Source organism: Xenia sp. Carnegie-2017, unplaced genomic scaffold (genome assembly GCF_021976095.1).
Source record: "Xenia sp. Carnegie-2017 unplaced genomic scaffold, XeniaSp_v1 HiC_scaffold_3, whole genome shotgun sequence".
NCBI classification, from domain to species: domain Eukaryota; kingdom Metazoa; phylum Cnidaria; class Anthozoa; order Malacalcyonacea; family Xeniidae; genus Xenia; species Xenia sp. Carnegie-2017.
In genome coordinates this window covers 5,399,028-5,415,428 of record NW_025813493.1, presented here as the reverse complement: position 1 = coordinate 5,415,428, position 16,401 = coordinate 5,399,028, and the positions used below count along the sequence as shown (strand labels likewise).

Below are 16,401 nucleotides of genomic sequence, written 5' to 3'. Positions count from 1 at the left end.
CGTCTTTAGACGAGGTTAACTTTAATTTAATTCTACTCTCCGTCTTTCATTGTCCTACTTTCACCATGACCTACAGTGCCTTGCTTCTATACTAACCTACCTCAACTGTCTCATCTTTAGATGAAGTAAACTTTAATTTAATTTTACTCTCCTTCCTTCATTGTCCTACTTTCCCCATGACTTACAGTGCCTTACTTCTATTCTAACCTACCTCCACTGTCTCATCTTTAGACGAGGTTAACTTTAGTTTAATTTTACTCTCCTTCCTTCATTGTCCTACTTTCACCATGACCTACAGTGCCTTACTTTTATACTAACCTACCTCCACTTTCTCATCTTTAGACGAGGTTAACTTTAATTTAATTTTACTCTCCGTCCTTCACTGTCCTACTATGACCATGACCTACAGTGCCTTACTTCTATACTAACCTACCTCCACTGTCTCATCTTTTGACGAGGTTAACTTTAAATTAATTTTACTCTCCTTCCTTCACTGTCCTACTATCACCATGACCTACAGTGACTTACTTCTATAATAACCTACCTCCACTGTCTCACCTTTAGATGAAGTAAACTTTAATTTAATTCTACTCTCCGTCCTTCATTGTCCTACTTTCACCATGACCTACAGTGACTTACTTCTATAATAACCTACCTCCACTGTCTCACCTTTAGATGAAGTAAACTTTAATTTAATTCTACTCTCCGTCCTTCATTGTCCTACTTTCACCATGACCTACAGTGCCTTACTTCTATACTAACCTACCTCCACTGTCGCATCTTTTGACGAGGTTAACTTTAATTTAATTCTACTCTCCTTCCTTCATTGTCCTACTATCACCATGACCTACAGTGCCTTACTTCTATAATAACCTACCTCCACTGTCGCATCTTTTGACGAGGTTAACTTTAATTTAATTTTACTCTCCTTCCTTCATTGTCCTACTTTCACCATGACCTACACTGCCTTACTTCTATAATAACCTATTTCCACTGTCTAACCTTTAGATGAAGTAAACTTTAATTTAATTTTACCCTATCACTATGTAAATTCTATATATGTCAACATGTAAGCATGTTGGCGTTCTTTAAAAAGATAAAGAGAAAGAAGATTATGGCGTGGATGCTTGGACCAACGACTGGAACATAGAGTAGACAAAAAGGTAGACATAAAGGTAGACATAAATTTTTTCATGCCATGTAAACTATAAGCATTGTGTTTATAGAAAGACAATATACCTAATAAATTTGTTGTTTGATAAAGTCTATGGACTCACACATTTCACAGTACACATGTTGGACCTTTTAATAGTTATCGAGAATATAATCATTTTTAAAAACACAGTCAAAGCAATCATATTTAAATAATCCACCATTTGTAATAATCCACCAGCATCTCATAAGCGGACACCTCCGACAAAAACACATCAAGTCATGATCACAAGGGTGTCCTTATACGGTAAATTTGATTGCACTCATTGCAATCGAATATAAAAATGCTTTTAAAAACGTCTATGCCTGTATGGAGTAAAGAATGTTCTAAACTTTTTTTCCTTTACTTTTTCCATCGTTACAAACATTTGCAGGCACGGATGAAACTATCAAAGACAATAGTGGTCATTTTACGGGCGTGATTAACACTATCGTACCTACGTCATTAAATGAAATATTCGATTTTATTACATGTTATTTTGCTATGACATGATTTCTTTTGCACGAAATTTTTAAAACATCCATGGAAAATTTTTGTTAGGTGTTGTTGTTACAACACACCATACACAGTTGAAAGCTCGTTTTAAAGAGTACCTACCTTGATTAAGCATGTCTCCCGATTATGCGCCGCATCTAAAGTTGCAAATGTTTGAAGAGCGCCGCACTTTCTTATACCCGTAAATACGGTAATTGAGTTGGTTGATTAAGCTGAGATCAGTTTTTATGGTAAAATACAAACTTAACTGCAAACGAATCATTGTATGAATTGTTGGTATTATCTAACTGTGGGTGAAAAGTGATGTCGATAAAAGTTCTTTGATTTGCGCTATAAATATTTTTGTGCTTTAAATATTTTTAATAAAAATTATAAATATTCAAAGTAAAATAATATTGATAGTAGGTCAAATGTAAACACCTAACTAAAGATAACCTTAATGACAGTGAAGTTATAAATAGCTCAACTCTGTATTGTATATAAATCGTAGTAAAAGCTGGATTCATTAGACATCAATTTGCACTTTAGCCAGTCAAACCATTTGTCTTTATAAGCACGTGACCATGTGACAACAGCACGTGGGAACACGATGCATGAATGTGAGTGTTTAGTGCACAAACAAATGAAACGTAATTTAAGGGAGAGCGTACGGATAATAAAGAAAGACTGCTCGTGTTGATGTTGACTGACGTTTCGACAACCTTAGCGGTAGTCATCTTCAGAGTTCCCAGGTTCAAACCATTCACTTTAAGACATATATAGTCGAACTTCATTCCAACAGCACTTAGTGAAAGAAAAATTATTCAGCGGATAAGACGAATCTAGACAAATTACTGAATTATACGTCCAAAGCCAAGAATCAATGTTGAATGTCGTATTGTATTGTCGAATGGAATGGTATTGGTAAGGTCGAAAGATGAATGCTACTCCAAAAGCGAACTTGCTAGTGAAGTGGGTTACAGCTAAAGAAATGTCAGTGACTATGTAGCGAGTAAGAACTGTGGAAACTATGGTCAAAAACTAAAATCCCAAGAATGAACAGTGGGAGAGTATCCACATTGCTTGGGGAAATTATCACGTGATAGCCTAAAATCCCTTCATACGTAGATAGCATGGCTGGAGGAAGGCTTACCAAATACTATTTAGTTGGTGGTTTTCATAGATTGACTTTACACTCTCCAGCAATTGGCCGTAACGACATGTTTTGAGTTTTTTTTAGTGTATAATTATAATGTTTATTATACATTGAAATATTTACAAATCACCTACAACTCATTTCACATATTTTATTAAAACATAGATAAAATATTTTGGTGTAAGTAAGTTGTTATTGTGAAAGCGTAACTTTATTGTGCAGTGGTTTTACTTTATGGTTTCTTGATAGCCCAACACGTAATGGCGGACCTGAATTCTTAATTTTAACACCGCCAATGCAAAAAGAACCGCTAGTTTTGTTTGTAAACAGTTTAGGTGAAGAAAATATTGAGATTGTCCCCTCATTTTTCATATGCTTAACGCTGTCTTTAGAAGAATTTATAGGTGATGACTTTTTCTCCTTTGTACCAACGCAAGAAAATGTGGAAATTTTCCCTTCATTTTTCAAATGCTTAACGTTCTCTTTGGAAGAATTTATAGGTGATGACTTTTTCTCCTTTGTACCAACAATAGGGGTGCATTTGTAGTCGGATGACTCTTTTTAAAACAAATGTGCATCAAAAATTTGTTATTATAAGCACTCGTCAGAAGAAAAACTAATAAGAATAACACAAAAGACAAGCTGCGAGCAAATGCAATTACGTGTGTATCAAACTCTTTTGATATTTTGATTGTATAATCATGCCAACTGCATTTTGGTTATTTCATTATATGCAAATAGGACACTTGAAATCAATGACAATTTTTATAAATACAAACATAAAAGCCTACCGGAAAACATATGATTCCCACCAGACATTTTCTTGCCGTTCTTTAGGTTCACAATTTTCTCTTCATTGGAATCACTTTCGACATCATTGTCATGAATCTTGTTCACTTTAGCACTACTCTTATCGCAGGTGTCACGTGCATCGCAGGTGTCACGTGCATCGCAGGTGTCGCGTGCATCATCATCTTAATTAGATTAAATGAGTAAGAGAGCAATCAGCATTATATGTACACGGTACTGCATCTTACATAATAATGATCATGTATTTTCATTTTGAATCACACACTACAATACTATGCAAAAAGTCAATTAGAAAGTTCATCAAACCATTAAAAGTAGTACTACATGCAACACATCACTATCTTCATAGGTCTATCACTATCTTCATATGTACATCACTATCTTCATCCATACATTACCACCTTCATAAATCCCCACTCCACCTTTATGTATCCCCACCCTACCTTCATACATCCCCACCATCATACATCCAAACCTTCATGCATCCACAACTTGATACATCCTTAACTTTATAAATACCCACCCTTATACATACACACCTTCATCCATACACACCTTCATCCATACACACCTTCATATGTCCGCACTTTTAAACATTCCTAATTTTAAGGCTACCCAGTTATAACTGTGATTGATGGATATATGCTACTATGTGCCGAAATTCAACAGTTAAATTCAGACCACTAAGAGTGGTGCCTAGTTTATAAAACTCTGAGAAAATCCTTCTCTGTCCTCATTTAGGACAGTATGACAAAGTTGTCATTTTCAAAACTTGTGCTTTTGACTGATTACTCTGTAAACTCATAATGAGTTTAAAATTAAGGGCTTTGTGATGGGGAAAAAGAGTCTTACTAAAAATGTGAATTTGAGGTCAATGTAAGACAGCATTATATAATGCTTAACAATGAAAAACTTTAAAAATTCTAAAATCATTGTTTGAATTAGATTTACTTCATTACTGCATAGATTAGGGCAGCTTCCCAACCTATTTTCCTCTTTCATGATGTAATCAATTTTCACAGTTTCATTAATATCTTTACATACCAATACTTTCAATGTTTATTTTGATATGACTGCTTTCATTTTGTCCAACATCATTATCCTTTCTGTCACAAGGTGTACTTATTAATGACATTTCAATTGCCTTTTCTATATCTCTTTGGTACAACTTTTCACGGACGGAAGGCCTTAAAATAGAAAAAAAATCTTAAGATGTTGTTGTATCAAACATCGAAAAAATTAGTGTGTACATTGGATTACACAAGGCAAAACAAAGCCTTATAATTGATTAGAGATCTACTACAATATCTGTGTAAAACAGCATGATGCTTTTTAGTCAAAATGAAAAATCTATTTATGGGTCACACCTTCTCTCGCCTTTTTTCTCTTTGTTCATTTCCTTCTCTTTACGCTTCGCCTTCTTTGTTTGTGGTTCAAAATCAACTTCAAAATCATCTAAAACATATCATGAAGTCATAAATACAAAAACTTAGCAATTTAAAACAAGAAAAATCTACATAGAACATACAGGCATGACATTGAAAAGGAAGTAAAGTATGGATCCCGGTCTATTTTTATTGCATATCTACCATATTAATAATCTCAACTTTTTCACAATAAAACAATGTAAAATGTTTAATAGTGCACTAGATCAATCATGCAGCCAGTAAATAATTGTGGGGCCTACATTCACATTTGTTGCATCAGTATTTTTTTGAACAGTGTCTATGTAGGTACATGTAAACTGATACAATATAAAATGTACCCTTCTCCTACCTATGTAAACCAGAGTGTATAACCACATATTTTACTTTAAAACAGAGCAATTATAATTTTCATTAATAGCTACGTAGCTATGAGATCACTGTACGTACAATACATTACCATCACTTTCACAATTGGAGCTCATATCAGTATAATTAACATTTTTTCTCCCTTTCCTACAAGAGATGATGGTGAAAAATAAAACATGAGTAAAGCTAAATGCTTGTAGATGTAGATCTTCAAGGTTAGAGCAGTCCTGAAAACGACTGTTGGTGTTGGTAATGATTGATATTCTGACATCCTTTGATCATCAGAGTGAAGTAACACACCAACACCAAGAATTCTTTTCAGGACTGCACAAAGCTGGACGATCAACATCTAAAAAATATAACATAATAGGCAATAAAAACTATAAACTCTAATATTAAAATCGTCCCTACTTTATTAATCACCAATATTGTCAACCAACAGCAAAACATGTTTCACCCATATGCCATGCCATAGTAGTGATAGTGACAGTACAAATTTGAATCAAGTGACAAATTTTAGAATTCTTACCTTTTAGATTTTCGCTTAGAGGTCATCTTTAATGCATATTTACAAAATCAAAAATTATGCTAGCAGAGAAAATACTAATGAAGTAAGGATTCAAGTTTAACTTCTCGTGGTTTTACCCTGATTTTCATTATGTAGTTGAATAATCTTATAAAGTTTCGCGCCTTGGGGTCATTACACTGGATCATATCCATCAGGTGGTCATTTGTCACATTGACACAACAATAACAACCTTTCTCTTGATTTCAACCCTCCGTTTTCTTCCTTTTTTTGTGTTGTCCTTTCAATTTTTGCGTTGACTTTATCAAACTCTGATCGAATATAAGCATGAACGAAAATTGTAGTAGATTTTCATTCCTAAATCCTAATGTGTATCAAATGTGGTTTGATCTTTAACTTATCAACGTTTTCAGGGTGGGCGAACTACGTAATTTTCAATTTTAACAATTATCATTCCTCGCTTTGTTTCATTCACAGCGTGTTGAATATTTTCATTCTAATTAATTGAATTTGCTTCATTTGTTACGATTGCAAACTTCAAAACAAAGGAACTGTTTATTCAGAGTTTTTCTTTTCATGGAGGGTTCTAGTGCACTGAAACAACAAACCTTTCACTGCAAATGCCAACGAGCAATTTTCTTCCCAGACCAATATTTTGGCAAATATTTTGGCAAATATAGACGAGGAATCTACACGTACACCTGGTAGAAACGCTATTGTTGCTTGATTCTCCTTCAGGAACGTAGTTGAATGTTAGACCTGAAATACATAAAATTGACGAAATAAAATGTTTAATGATCAAATGGCTGAATTTCATATTGATCTGCATACACTAGCATGATCAAGCTCAGTACACAGGTTCTCAACAAGTATTAGTGTAACTCAACACTTGCATCATAAAGAATAATTTCCGTCACATCAAATGTCACTAACAAACCATAATTTGCTCAATCTTTCTTATTAGTACAAATAACCTATTCATATTTTCACATGATAAGAGTATTTGAAAGAGCTTATAATCTACATTGCTGTTGTAAAATCATTAATTCATGTATGCAGGATAATTTCATATTTAAGTTTTTTTTAAAATCGTTGTCTACAGATTATAACATGCTTATAGGAATATCAGTCACCCAAAATTATCGATGTTCCAACAGCCGTGATGTATATTGCCAACAAGCACCTAACATTCCACCAAACTTACGGTACTTATGATTGAGAAAATAAATCATGAAGGATATAACATACCACGACAGCATAGAGTAAAATTGTCCCCATATTATCAAAAAATGCCCTTGTATGAAGAAAGTAGCCAGCATCCAAAACAATTCTAAATATGAAATACATATCTGTAAATTAAATTTCCATGGTTTCCATAATTAAATTTTTCTCTAACATGTATTCATGATTGACGTGCAACCTCTGTATTATTGATTTGATTTAGTTTGTTGGGCTCAGATCAGTTTGGGCTCAGACTAATGCCAATGTTACATGGACCAATAACTGCACGTGTTTTATTGCTTTTGTGAAATCTACTCGAATATCACACCAACTAAATGTTGTTATACTTTAGTTTGAAACACATTAAGAATAGTCATAGTTGTTGAATCATCAACACTAGCCTTGGTGCCTTCAACAATATCATGATTTATCCTCTTTATAGTTTCTGGTGTTCAATATTTTGATAATGTCATTGTTTGACAAAGCAAGTGAATCAATCAATTTAAAAGACAACTTACGGTGGCAACATGAACAGAAAGAATATTCTTGAGTTGAAAAATGGAATATCTGCAACACTTTTGAAGTTGGAATAGCTTTAGAAAATAAAAGATAGATAAATGAACAATTTACAAACACTCAGTTTAAAATTTTAAGCTTTGCTTTTTGTCATTATTTTAGTCTTAAAGCACGATCTTACTGTAAAATTAATCCAAGAAGAACGCCAAGCAAAATAACCATGCTGAAAGATATAATTGAGAATGAATTTCTCGAACACACTAACACTGATAGCAGGTTTGGATAAATGGAACTTGTAGCTCCCCATGATTCAGGTACAACTTTTGACAATCTTGAGATCATATGAAATCCTATATTAAACCAAATGTAAATTATTAACAACTTTTCTTGCACAACCCTCAAATTTTACCTTGGCATGCCAAAGCAAGTGGCTATTTTCATACATTTTGCCAAGATAAAAATACTAAAATTGTCCAACATTGTGAAAATTTTTACTTTAATTTTGAAGGTTACTATATTTATTACACATGCATTATAAATTTTTATGCATAAATTACAAATTGAATACATTGAAACAGACTTTTACAGGCTTTATACTATTTATTTTTTAAGTATGTTTTCCTCATATGTAGTAAAACTACCAGAAACATGGTTTTCAACCAAATTCTAGCAAAAGACTCAAAAGTAAATACATGAAAATATTATATTTGAAATGAACACTTAAATTTTTATTGCATTTCGTGCTTCCTGGCTGTAATTAGCAATCAGACTGTCACGATGACAAGCGACATATTGCTTCTAACTAATTTAGTCGGTCAACATATGTCGATTTTTATCAAGAAAATAGGAAAAGAAACATACTCTTCATTCCCTATTATAGGAAATGGTTTGCTGAAAAAATTTCAAGATCATTCATACGTAGCGTAGTATCGCTCTACGTGGGAGAAGTCTGAGTTATGTAACTTTATTTTATATTTAATTTTAATTGCAGTTTCGTAACAGCATTTACTTGTCACATAATAAAGCTTTACTTGTTCAATAAAGACGAACACTTCATTGAATGAAGCATATAATTTGCTCTCGAGCAGGTGTTAAGCCGCTTTTTATAAAATCGACTTTCGTATGTATTTACAAATCCAAGACCTCATGTGGATACAAGGAGATTAAAACTTACATATCTGGCAAATATCAAAGCAAAATGAATGATAAAATATACAAGCACTAAAGACATAATGAAAACATTTACCATGAAATGTTGCTTCAAGTTAAGGAACATATAAATCAAAACAAAAGATGTTAAACAAATAAATCTGGTTAAAACCTATGAACGTACCGACTTTGAGTAGAGTGGCGAGCAACACCCATACTGTTATGATAAAAGGCCTTGCAATATGTTCAAAATCTAATTTCGCCACTTTGATGTTGTGTTCATGACGACGAGGTTCATTCTTCTCACTTCCATTATGATTTGATGTATTTTGGTTCGTATTATTAACAGGTTTCTAATCCACGAAAACGACAAACTGATTACAAAATATAAACAAACTCAAAGTACATAAACAAATCGTTTCCACACGAGCATTCATCATAATTCCAGATGGTTTATCTGGAATCCATACTCGGTTGTCATTTGCCTTCTTTAAACAAAAAGAAGACCAAAAATACGTTTTTATTCTGAGCAACACCGGTTCTATTGTGAACTCGTCAAACAGGTCTCATTAATATTTATCACTTCCTCAGAAATCAAAACTGCAACGTCAGCGGTTTAAGATGGAGTTGCCATTACCCGATGGGGTAGTCAGCCCGTACAATTTTCTCGTAGAAGCAAGTTACCTTTCAGTATTCAATAAAAGTTCTGATTTCAACTACAATAGAGGGTACTTATTTCATGCACCTTGTAATACTCTTGATCATTACAACGATAGACTTAAAATTTTAATTTTTTTTTATTTAACTAGAAATATTCTATATACAGTAGGTCAGCTCAATAATTTCCATTTACAAAACTAAATGATGCTAAGTAATACAATTAAGAGTCAAAACAAACGGGTTTGTTATTTTTAATTAGCTGTTTACGACGGAGGAATAACGCGAATGTTACTAAGGAAAGGAAGTAATAATGTCCGACATATTTTACTAAAGTAGATATTTTTTTCGATATAATTTCAGTATTGAAAAAACAGTCAGTGATGAATTTTCATAAACATAAGTTCCATAATCTAAGTTTTTATCAGATGAAAATTTCGAAATATATGTTTCTTTATTTATCGCCTTTTTCAAATGTCTTTAACAGTTTTAATAAGTTGACTAAATTCAGTAAAGTGTCTAATTTTAGTCTTATCTTTAAATACTTAAAACTTGCGTGTTTTCGTGTTCATTAGGAATGGCTTTCATCTTTTTCTATTTCCGCTAACGAAAATATTGTTCATCCGTCTTCAGTAACTATCAATATTGCCTCACAGTTACTGCTGAACATATGCCTGTACGAAGAGAACTAAAACTGATTTTTCAGTGCTGAAATTATACCAATTATTTAAAATCCAGCCTCTGGACAAGTTTCCATTTCCAAAATTTATGCTTTAAGCAAGTCCTTTTCACAATATACCAGAAAATGTTGAAACTCGCATGTCAATACAATTTAGCGCTGAATGTCTACTCTTCACTATTGTAAAATTATTCTTAAGCCGAACGATTTGTCGACAATGACAGTCTGAGTACAATATATGATACTACGTAGCAAAGAGGGACAAACAATGGATTGAATTCTGGCTTGCGTGATTCCGTTTTGAAGCACTTCAACTATCTGTTGATGTTGTTTTTAACAGCATTACCGTTCACGTAATTATTCTCTTTTTTCTATAAAAATCGAGATAGAGAAATTCTAAGCAACTGCTCAACCATCAAAATGTAAAATCTCACATTGTACTACGTTCACTATCATCCCTTATGAAGAATTTCACTGCACATGACTTGAAAATACATTTTGAAGCAAAAACTACACATCTTTCATTTACAACATTTTGCCATCCCACATTAAAATTTAGGCATTGCGATTCGCAAACATCTCCTTTTGGCTCTTAAACATACGTAGCATTCATTTCAGTTATATAACTCATTTCTTACCTTACAGACGCAATTAAATTTCGTGACAATCCATAAAATTATGACGATGATTACGACCAGCGTAAAAATGCCAAATATAGCACACAGTGCTAGTAAGACCTTTCTGTCTACAATCTCCTGGACAATTGTTGTAGTGGATATCCTACATTGAAACACCGAGAGTTAGTATGAAAGGAAAGTCATTGGTTTATCTGCTATGAGCGTCGGCTGGGCAAAGCCACGGGAAGCCAAGCAATCAGCTTGGAAGAAGGCACCCTGAAGAGAGCTATTTACAAAAATAAAGACAAAAAGTATGTGTATATTTCGTTAAGTGGATGCAGTGGATGTTTCTCATTCAGAGTCATTCGTGAATTCGTGTTCCATGAAAGTAAATTGGTAATTTTCTGTACACAAAAAACCCAGTTCATATTGTGTCCTATTAACGATTATCAGGAAAATGTTTGTGTTGTCAGGTTTCGTTGGGGGTGGGGGGGTGTGGCACCCCATCTTGTAACTTGGACAGCCTGGTTCTAACTTACGGCACGGAGAAAAGCCTAGATAGCTTTTGCAAGCAGTGATTCTACATTCATTCTACCGAACTTGAAAATCGATATGGTCAGTCTGGTCTGCAGTTCTAATTTGTTAATCATTAATTAAAATACAGTTGACAAACAATCACAAGAAACTTACTGTGGTTGATGTTCTGATGGTGTGCTCAACCCACCTCCAGGCCAGACGATGTGCCTAGCAAGAAAAATATCAATTTTTCAACATAAGTAAAAGAAAATTGACGTCAGTTGACCTGAAGGAATAGTTCTACATGTTATTTTTCTTGAATATTAAAAGTATATCTTCAAAGTTAACTAACCCCGTGAGCTGGAGACCATCTTCAGCTGTATACGTAACTACTTTGACCCAACTCTCGCCCTAAACAATAACACAAAACAAAAATTCAACAAAACTTTCCTTATTGTTTTGATAGCATGTCAAAAGAAACACCACAGAGAAAAAAATCCTCCCCCGAAATTTGTTGCTAAAAATTCTAAATGAATGAAACCAGATAATCAAACACAGTGCAACTCATACACATAAGTAATTTGCCAACCGTCACATGAAGAATGTGATCACTGTTTGTTGGTAACAGTCATTGCTTAAAGCAGTTTGAAGATTGCTAAGATTATCTTTCAAAACAAAGCAATTGCAATTGGCCTTTTAAAAACCGACTTGGATTCATTCATTTAGCACAGAACTTAAATTATCTAGAGAGGAACGTTCTTTTTTGTTTGTTTAGTTGGAACGACTGAAAGGTAAAGAATGATGAAAATTCTCAAAAGATATTATTTTCCAAAGTTATATAGCGTGAAAATTCTCGTTGAAGATTGTCATTCAACAGACATGCGAAAAGTAATTTTCATTGCGAGTTTTCCAAACAAAACGACAATTTTTTCGATTCCATTACTCACATTAAGATTAACAACATCGTAAATGGGTAGTCCGTCTTGTTTTTCCGAGAAATATTGTCTTCCTCCAGTTGTGCCTTCAAAACCAGTCTGCTCATTTCGCATCTTTTTTAGTTCGTTGATCAAATATTTCCTGAGAACTCGTCGGCTCGTTTTCTCATTTATGAGATCACGTTTTTATTTCACCTTTTCCACATTTTATTTCAATGCATCCATAAATCATTTGTATTCATGACAAGCTTTAACAACTAACCTCTTTCAGATGATTAGCAACATCTTTGTAATCACCATGTTTCATTCGCTCCTGAGCACCCAAAACAATGTTTTCTTTAGTGAGGATTTTCTCCGTACGGCGTACAAGTTCCTGGCTATATTCGTCCTTTACGGCAATTGTCCCCATCTTCTTCCACTCGTGAATCTTCACCAATTCGCCAAGTGCTTTTGCTTGATAAACGTCGGACGGCCAAGTGCGAAAGAAAAATGGAAACGTGATTTTGTCAGAGAGAAAAGGAGACGTCGACGCGTACGAGATTTGAGGTACTAAGGTGTGATTCGTCTGTTTGGAAATAGCAATAGAGCATTCCGAACGTGCTTCACCAATAATCATGTCAACATTAGAAGAAAGAGTCTAAACAAAAAAATGTCAAGCTCAGCAAATGTCGTTTAAGTCTATGGACTTGAGTTCTGAAATATATAATTAATGAAGATTGCATGTATTTGTGATTCAGTAAGTATTTTAACCAATAAATCAACTTGTCAATCTTTATTTACCCTTGACAATCAATACTCCCCTCTGTCATTAAATGATTCAACTTGTCAATCATTTATTCTCTTTTCAACCAACACCCTGTCAATCAATAGCTCTCCCTGTTAGTTAATATGTCACTTTGTCAATCAATAATTCAACTTGTCAACCATTTATTTCTTTTTCAACAAACACCCAGTCGATTAATAACTCTCCCTCTTAGTTTAGATTTCATTCTGTGAATCATTGATCAAATTGTTAATCATTAACTTACGCTGTCAAAGTATTATTTTGTTCTTGCATCCACACAGCTTAACTAAAGTCCCACCCACCCACAGCACTATAGACATATGTATATTGGTAACTAAGACTGTTGAGTTTAGGCTGCTACTCGTGGGAGCAGGGCCACCTAGCCGATGTAATGGTAGCTGTATTAACCGTTTTTATGAGTTTAATAAATGTCAAGCTTGCGGCGGATTGGCTGCATCAGCTCCCAGTTGTGTGTGAGAGCAAAATTTAACCCAAACCTGAACATAAATACACTTACAGCGGCTCTTTTACGACACCAGTCTACATCTTTAGCGGTTTCTATAATGTCGTATTCAAGACGAATGTTGTACAACGAATCACTGTTGATAGTGTTGACGGCGATTTTAAAAGCAGATTTCTATAATGAATTTAAAATAAGCAGGCATAATAATACTTTTATTTAATTTCAAATGACTCGTTGAGTAACTGTTGATGATGTTTGTTTAAAATTATGAAGTTTACTTTCCACTTGAATTTTGTCAGGGATGGGCCCAGGATGATTTTTTTTTTGGGGGGGGGGTATAATATGACCTACTTTTTATAAGATATCTTTCATTCAATCTAGTTAGGATAATGTCTTTGGTGATTCAATTGCAAATGTCATTTTGTCACTCATATATCAAACTTTTTATGTTTGATTTGAGATCCTAGAAAATGTGTAGTTTGACAGTTTACTTTGCTAAATTGGTTGGTACATTAATATTCTGCTGGGAAATTTACACTCCCTGCACCCTTCCACTAAATCCATCCCTGGTCATTTCGTAATTGTGCTTGAATCAAATAAGGCAGATATTCAAAGCTTCAAATCAGAAAAGTTGTACACAACGTACCCATTCTTCAGCAAGATCAGCAAGCGAACCAAATGATTTACTCGTAGGAAAGAACGCCGCAATCCTATACGATGGTTTGACAGGTAACACTATCGGAATTGTTACACCACCGGTAAAGACTGGATCACGGAACAATGACACACTCCTTGTTTGATGAATGTAAATACCGACAGTTTTCCACTGTTTTCCCTGAACAAACAACAGAACGAAGTGAAGCTAATGAATCCTCCCCAGGAGGTATAAACTTACAGGTATCATTTACTCACCACTAAATTCACAAATACAAAAGCGGGGGGTCCGGTTTGTTTCTTATCGAAATACATGGTGTCCAGTCCACCGACAGAGCTAGGGAAACCAGCTTCTTTCTTGTTTGCTCGTTTTAGTCTGTCGTAAAGAGCTTTTCCCATGTCAATGATTTTCGACTTGCTGGTGATAATTTCTTTCCTCGCCAGCTCTGACAGTTCCAACGCCATTCCGTGAATAAAATCAAATAAATGAGCAAGATACGTTGTTTTAGAATGACTCTGTAATGAAAGAAGTGAATGTCAAGATGATTTGCACAACTTAGCAAATCAAATACAAAAAATCAGTTTCTCAATTTGTTTTGATAGTTTCAAAACACGACAATTTCTTAACAATCTTTTATTATTATGCATCATTACTATCTATAAACTTTTAACCAATACAACAATTTTTATTACATTTTTCTTTCCGGAATAGCGAGAAGCTTCACGTCTCGCTATAGCCAACATGAATTGGTCAAACAATCTTCCTTCGCCGTCTAAAAGTATGTAATGTTATATATTATCAAGGGAGTCGAAATCAATGACGAATAATGCATCAGAATATCTTGGGGTTAAGCCATAATTTGGTATTATCATTAATTGAAGTAAATCCTGTTACTTAAAATACTACAACTTCAAACTAAAAAAACTTACGTCTCGGATGGACGCCAATAACGCCTTGCATTGCATCCTGGAGATTAGCTGCATCTTCAAACACCGATGTGGTAGCCTTATCCGATCCAATCCAAATCCAATCCCGACCAACCATTTCTAACTCCCTCAATTGTTGAAATACAACTTCCGCATCGTTACGAACCATAAACACCAATCCAACATGGCAACCAGCACGTTTTAGCTGGAAGCAAACATTTACAAACAAGTCAAGTAAGTGAGCAGGCGTTCTTGCGTCAAAACTACAAAATGAATGATATTTTACCTTTGCAACTTTGGGCCTCACGATTCCAGCATGAGCTCTGACTTGAAATGTCTCGGTGACAGTGACAGAGACGTTGGTCTTTGAAAGTTCAGCAAGGACAAGTTCCGTAAGATCTCGTCCTTAAACGTCGTCAGTTGCTATAGTACACACCTTCACGAAAACAATATCAAGTTACACACCACGCAAAAAATTGTCATGCAAACGTATTCATTGTTAAGGTTGGGTCGTTTGATAAAGAATACGATAAAAAGGCAACTAATCACATATATCATTGATCATGTCACAAATTAAACAGTTCCTATTGATTTCATTTGAACGGTCCGTAAAAACTTTATGAAAAAAGTCTTTCTGCGAACGTAGGCCAAAAGTAAGTAAGTAACGTGGTTTCGCGCGGATACCACGAGAATACCACGCGACTATTTTTGCACTAACATCAATTAGAAAAGGATTTAAATCTTTGATCCCTTTATAGACCAAAAGGTGGTGACTTAAAGGTAAAATGCTGAGACACTGTAATCAAATGGCACGAGAAGATGTAGACAAACCTTTTTCCATTTATAAAGCTTTATAAGTGCAACTATCGCTTTGGCTTGATCTACGTTTGACGGAGCGGTACGAAAGAAGTACTTGTACACTGACGAAACTTCAGATAATTTGCTAGATGTTGAAGCGTATGATATCTGCGGTATCATGTTCTGGTCTTCTCTTGAACGAGGGCAAAAAAATTAAAACAGAATTATATGAATTTCAGACGACTTCCAGCAAATTTTGACGTCTTTCATGAAGTGTTAAAAGACAACTCGTTACAAGAGCAGGAGGCCAAAGTTTAAAAAAAACACTGCTTATTGACTTTACTTTTACTTCATGTGTCAAGAAATGAACATACATTGACTTCATGGCAAACAAAACATGTTTTCAAAGACATATCACAAGCTGTAGTCTAAAATAACTAATTGTCTTGTTGTCCACGTTTTGTGCATGGTGCGGTGTAACGTTTGTGATTATGTTTCGGCTGCTTGCTTTGC

At 34.4% G+C, this 16,401-nt stretch overlaps 4 protein-coding genes and 2 long non-coding RNA genes across 9 annotated transcripts; 1 reads left to right on the top strand and 5 right to left on the bottom strand.

The window, feature by feature from the left end:
- Positions 1-2,980: 2,980 nt before the first annotated feature.
- On the bottom strand, positions 2,981-6,449 carry LOC124454282. Of its 3 annotated transcripts, XM_047005116.1 has the most exons (6): positions 5,976-6,449; positions 5,538-5,593; positions 5,021-5,108; positions 4,698-4,840; positions 3,635-3,817; positions 2,981-3,400 (listed from the first exon to the last, which is right to left on the bottom strand). In XM_047005116.1, the coding sequence occupies exons 1-6, from the start codon at positions 5,999-6,001 to the stop codon at positions 3,036-3,038; spliced, it is 861 nt and encodes a 286-aa protein (XP_046861072.1). In that variant the 5' UTR covers positions 6,002-6,449; the 3' UTR covers positions 2,981-3,035. The 3 variants fall into 3 exon arrangements, with proteins under 3 accessions (XP_046861072.1, XP_046861075.1, XP_046861073.1); XM_047005119.1 differs by lacking the exon at positions 5,976-6,449 and having other exon boundaries at positions 5,528-5,925; XM_047005117.1 differs by lacking the exons at positions 5,538-5,593; positions 5,976-6,449 and adding an exon at positions 5,430-5,472.
- Positions 6,450-6,914: 465 nt separating this feature from the next.
- On the bottom strand, positions 6,915-9,414 carry LOC124454288 (sodium/hydrogen exchanger 1-like). Of its 2 annotated transcripts, none has more exons than XR_006951377.1 (4): positions 9,043-9,414; positions 7,891-8,059; positions 7,712-7,786; positions 6,915-7,302 (listed from the first exon to the last, which is right to left on the bottom strand). XR_006951377.1 is itself a non-coding variant. In XM_047005125.1 (4 exons), exons 1-4 carry the CDS (start codon positions 9,072-9,074, stop codon positions 7,182-7,184), a joined length of 393 nt encoding a protein of 130 aa, XP_046861081.1. In that variant the 5' UTR covers positions 9,075-9,414; the 3' UTR covers positions 6,915-7,181. The 2 variants fall into 2 exon arrangements, 1 of the variants encoding a protein (XP_046861081.1); XM_047005125.1 differs by having other exon boundaries at positions 9,047-9,414.
- LOC124454292 lies at positions 7,938-8,770 on the top strand. The gene is made up of 2 exons (XR_006951382.1): positions 7,938-8,023; positions 8,590-8,770. It is a non-coding gene; the product is annotated as an uncharacterized LOC124454292 (long non-coding RNA).
- An 857-nt stretch (positions 9,415-10,271) lies between the features above and the next one.
- LOC124454299 lies at positions 10,272-11,091 on the bottom strand. The gene is made up of 2 exons (XR_006951387.1): positions 10,833-11,091; positions 10,272-10,565 (listed from the first exon to the last, which is right to left on the bottom strand). It is a non-coding gene; the product is annotated as an uncharacterized LOC124454299 (long non-coding RNA).
- A 406-nt stretch (positions 11,092-11,497) lies between these two features.
- LOC124454967 (G-protein coupled receptor family C group 6 member A-like) lies at positions 11,498-12,878 on the bottom strand. Its single transcript, XM_047005720.1, has 3 exons — positions 12,525-12,878; positions 11,680-11,738; positions 11,498-11,555 (listed from the first exon to the last, which is right to left on the bottom strand). The coding sequence occupies exons 1-3, from the start codon at positions 12,876-12,878 to the stop codon at positions 11,498-11,500; spliced, it is 471 nt and encodes a 156-aa protein (XP_046861676.1).
- A 7-nt stretch (positions 12,879-12,885) lies between these two features.
- Positions 12,886-16,052, bottom strand: LOC124454283. The gene is made up of 8 exons (XM_047005120.1): positions 15,922-16,052; positions 15,377-15,526; positions 15,094-15,295; positions 14,857-14,936; positions 14,422-14,679; positions 14,156-14,344; positions 13,564-13,683; positions 12,886-13,118 (listed from the first exon to the last, which is right to left on the bottom strand). The coding sequence occupies exons 3-8, from the start codon at positions 15,257-15,259 to the stop codon at positions 13,107-13,109; spliced, it is 825 nt and encodes a 274-aa protein (XP_046861076.1). The 5' UTR covers positions 15,260-15,295; positions 15,377-15,526; positions 15,922-16,052; the 3' UTR covers positions 12,886-13,106.
- Between the last annotated feature and the right edge of the window lie 349 nt (positions 16,053-16,401).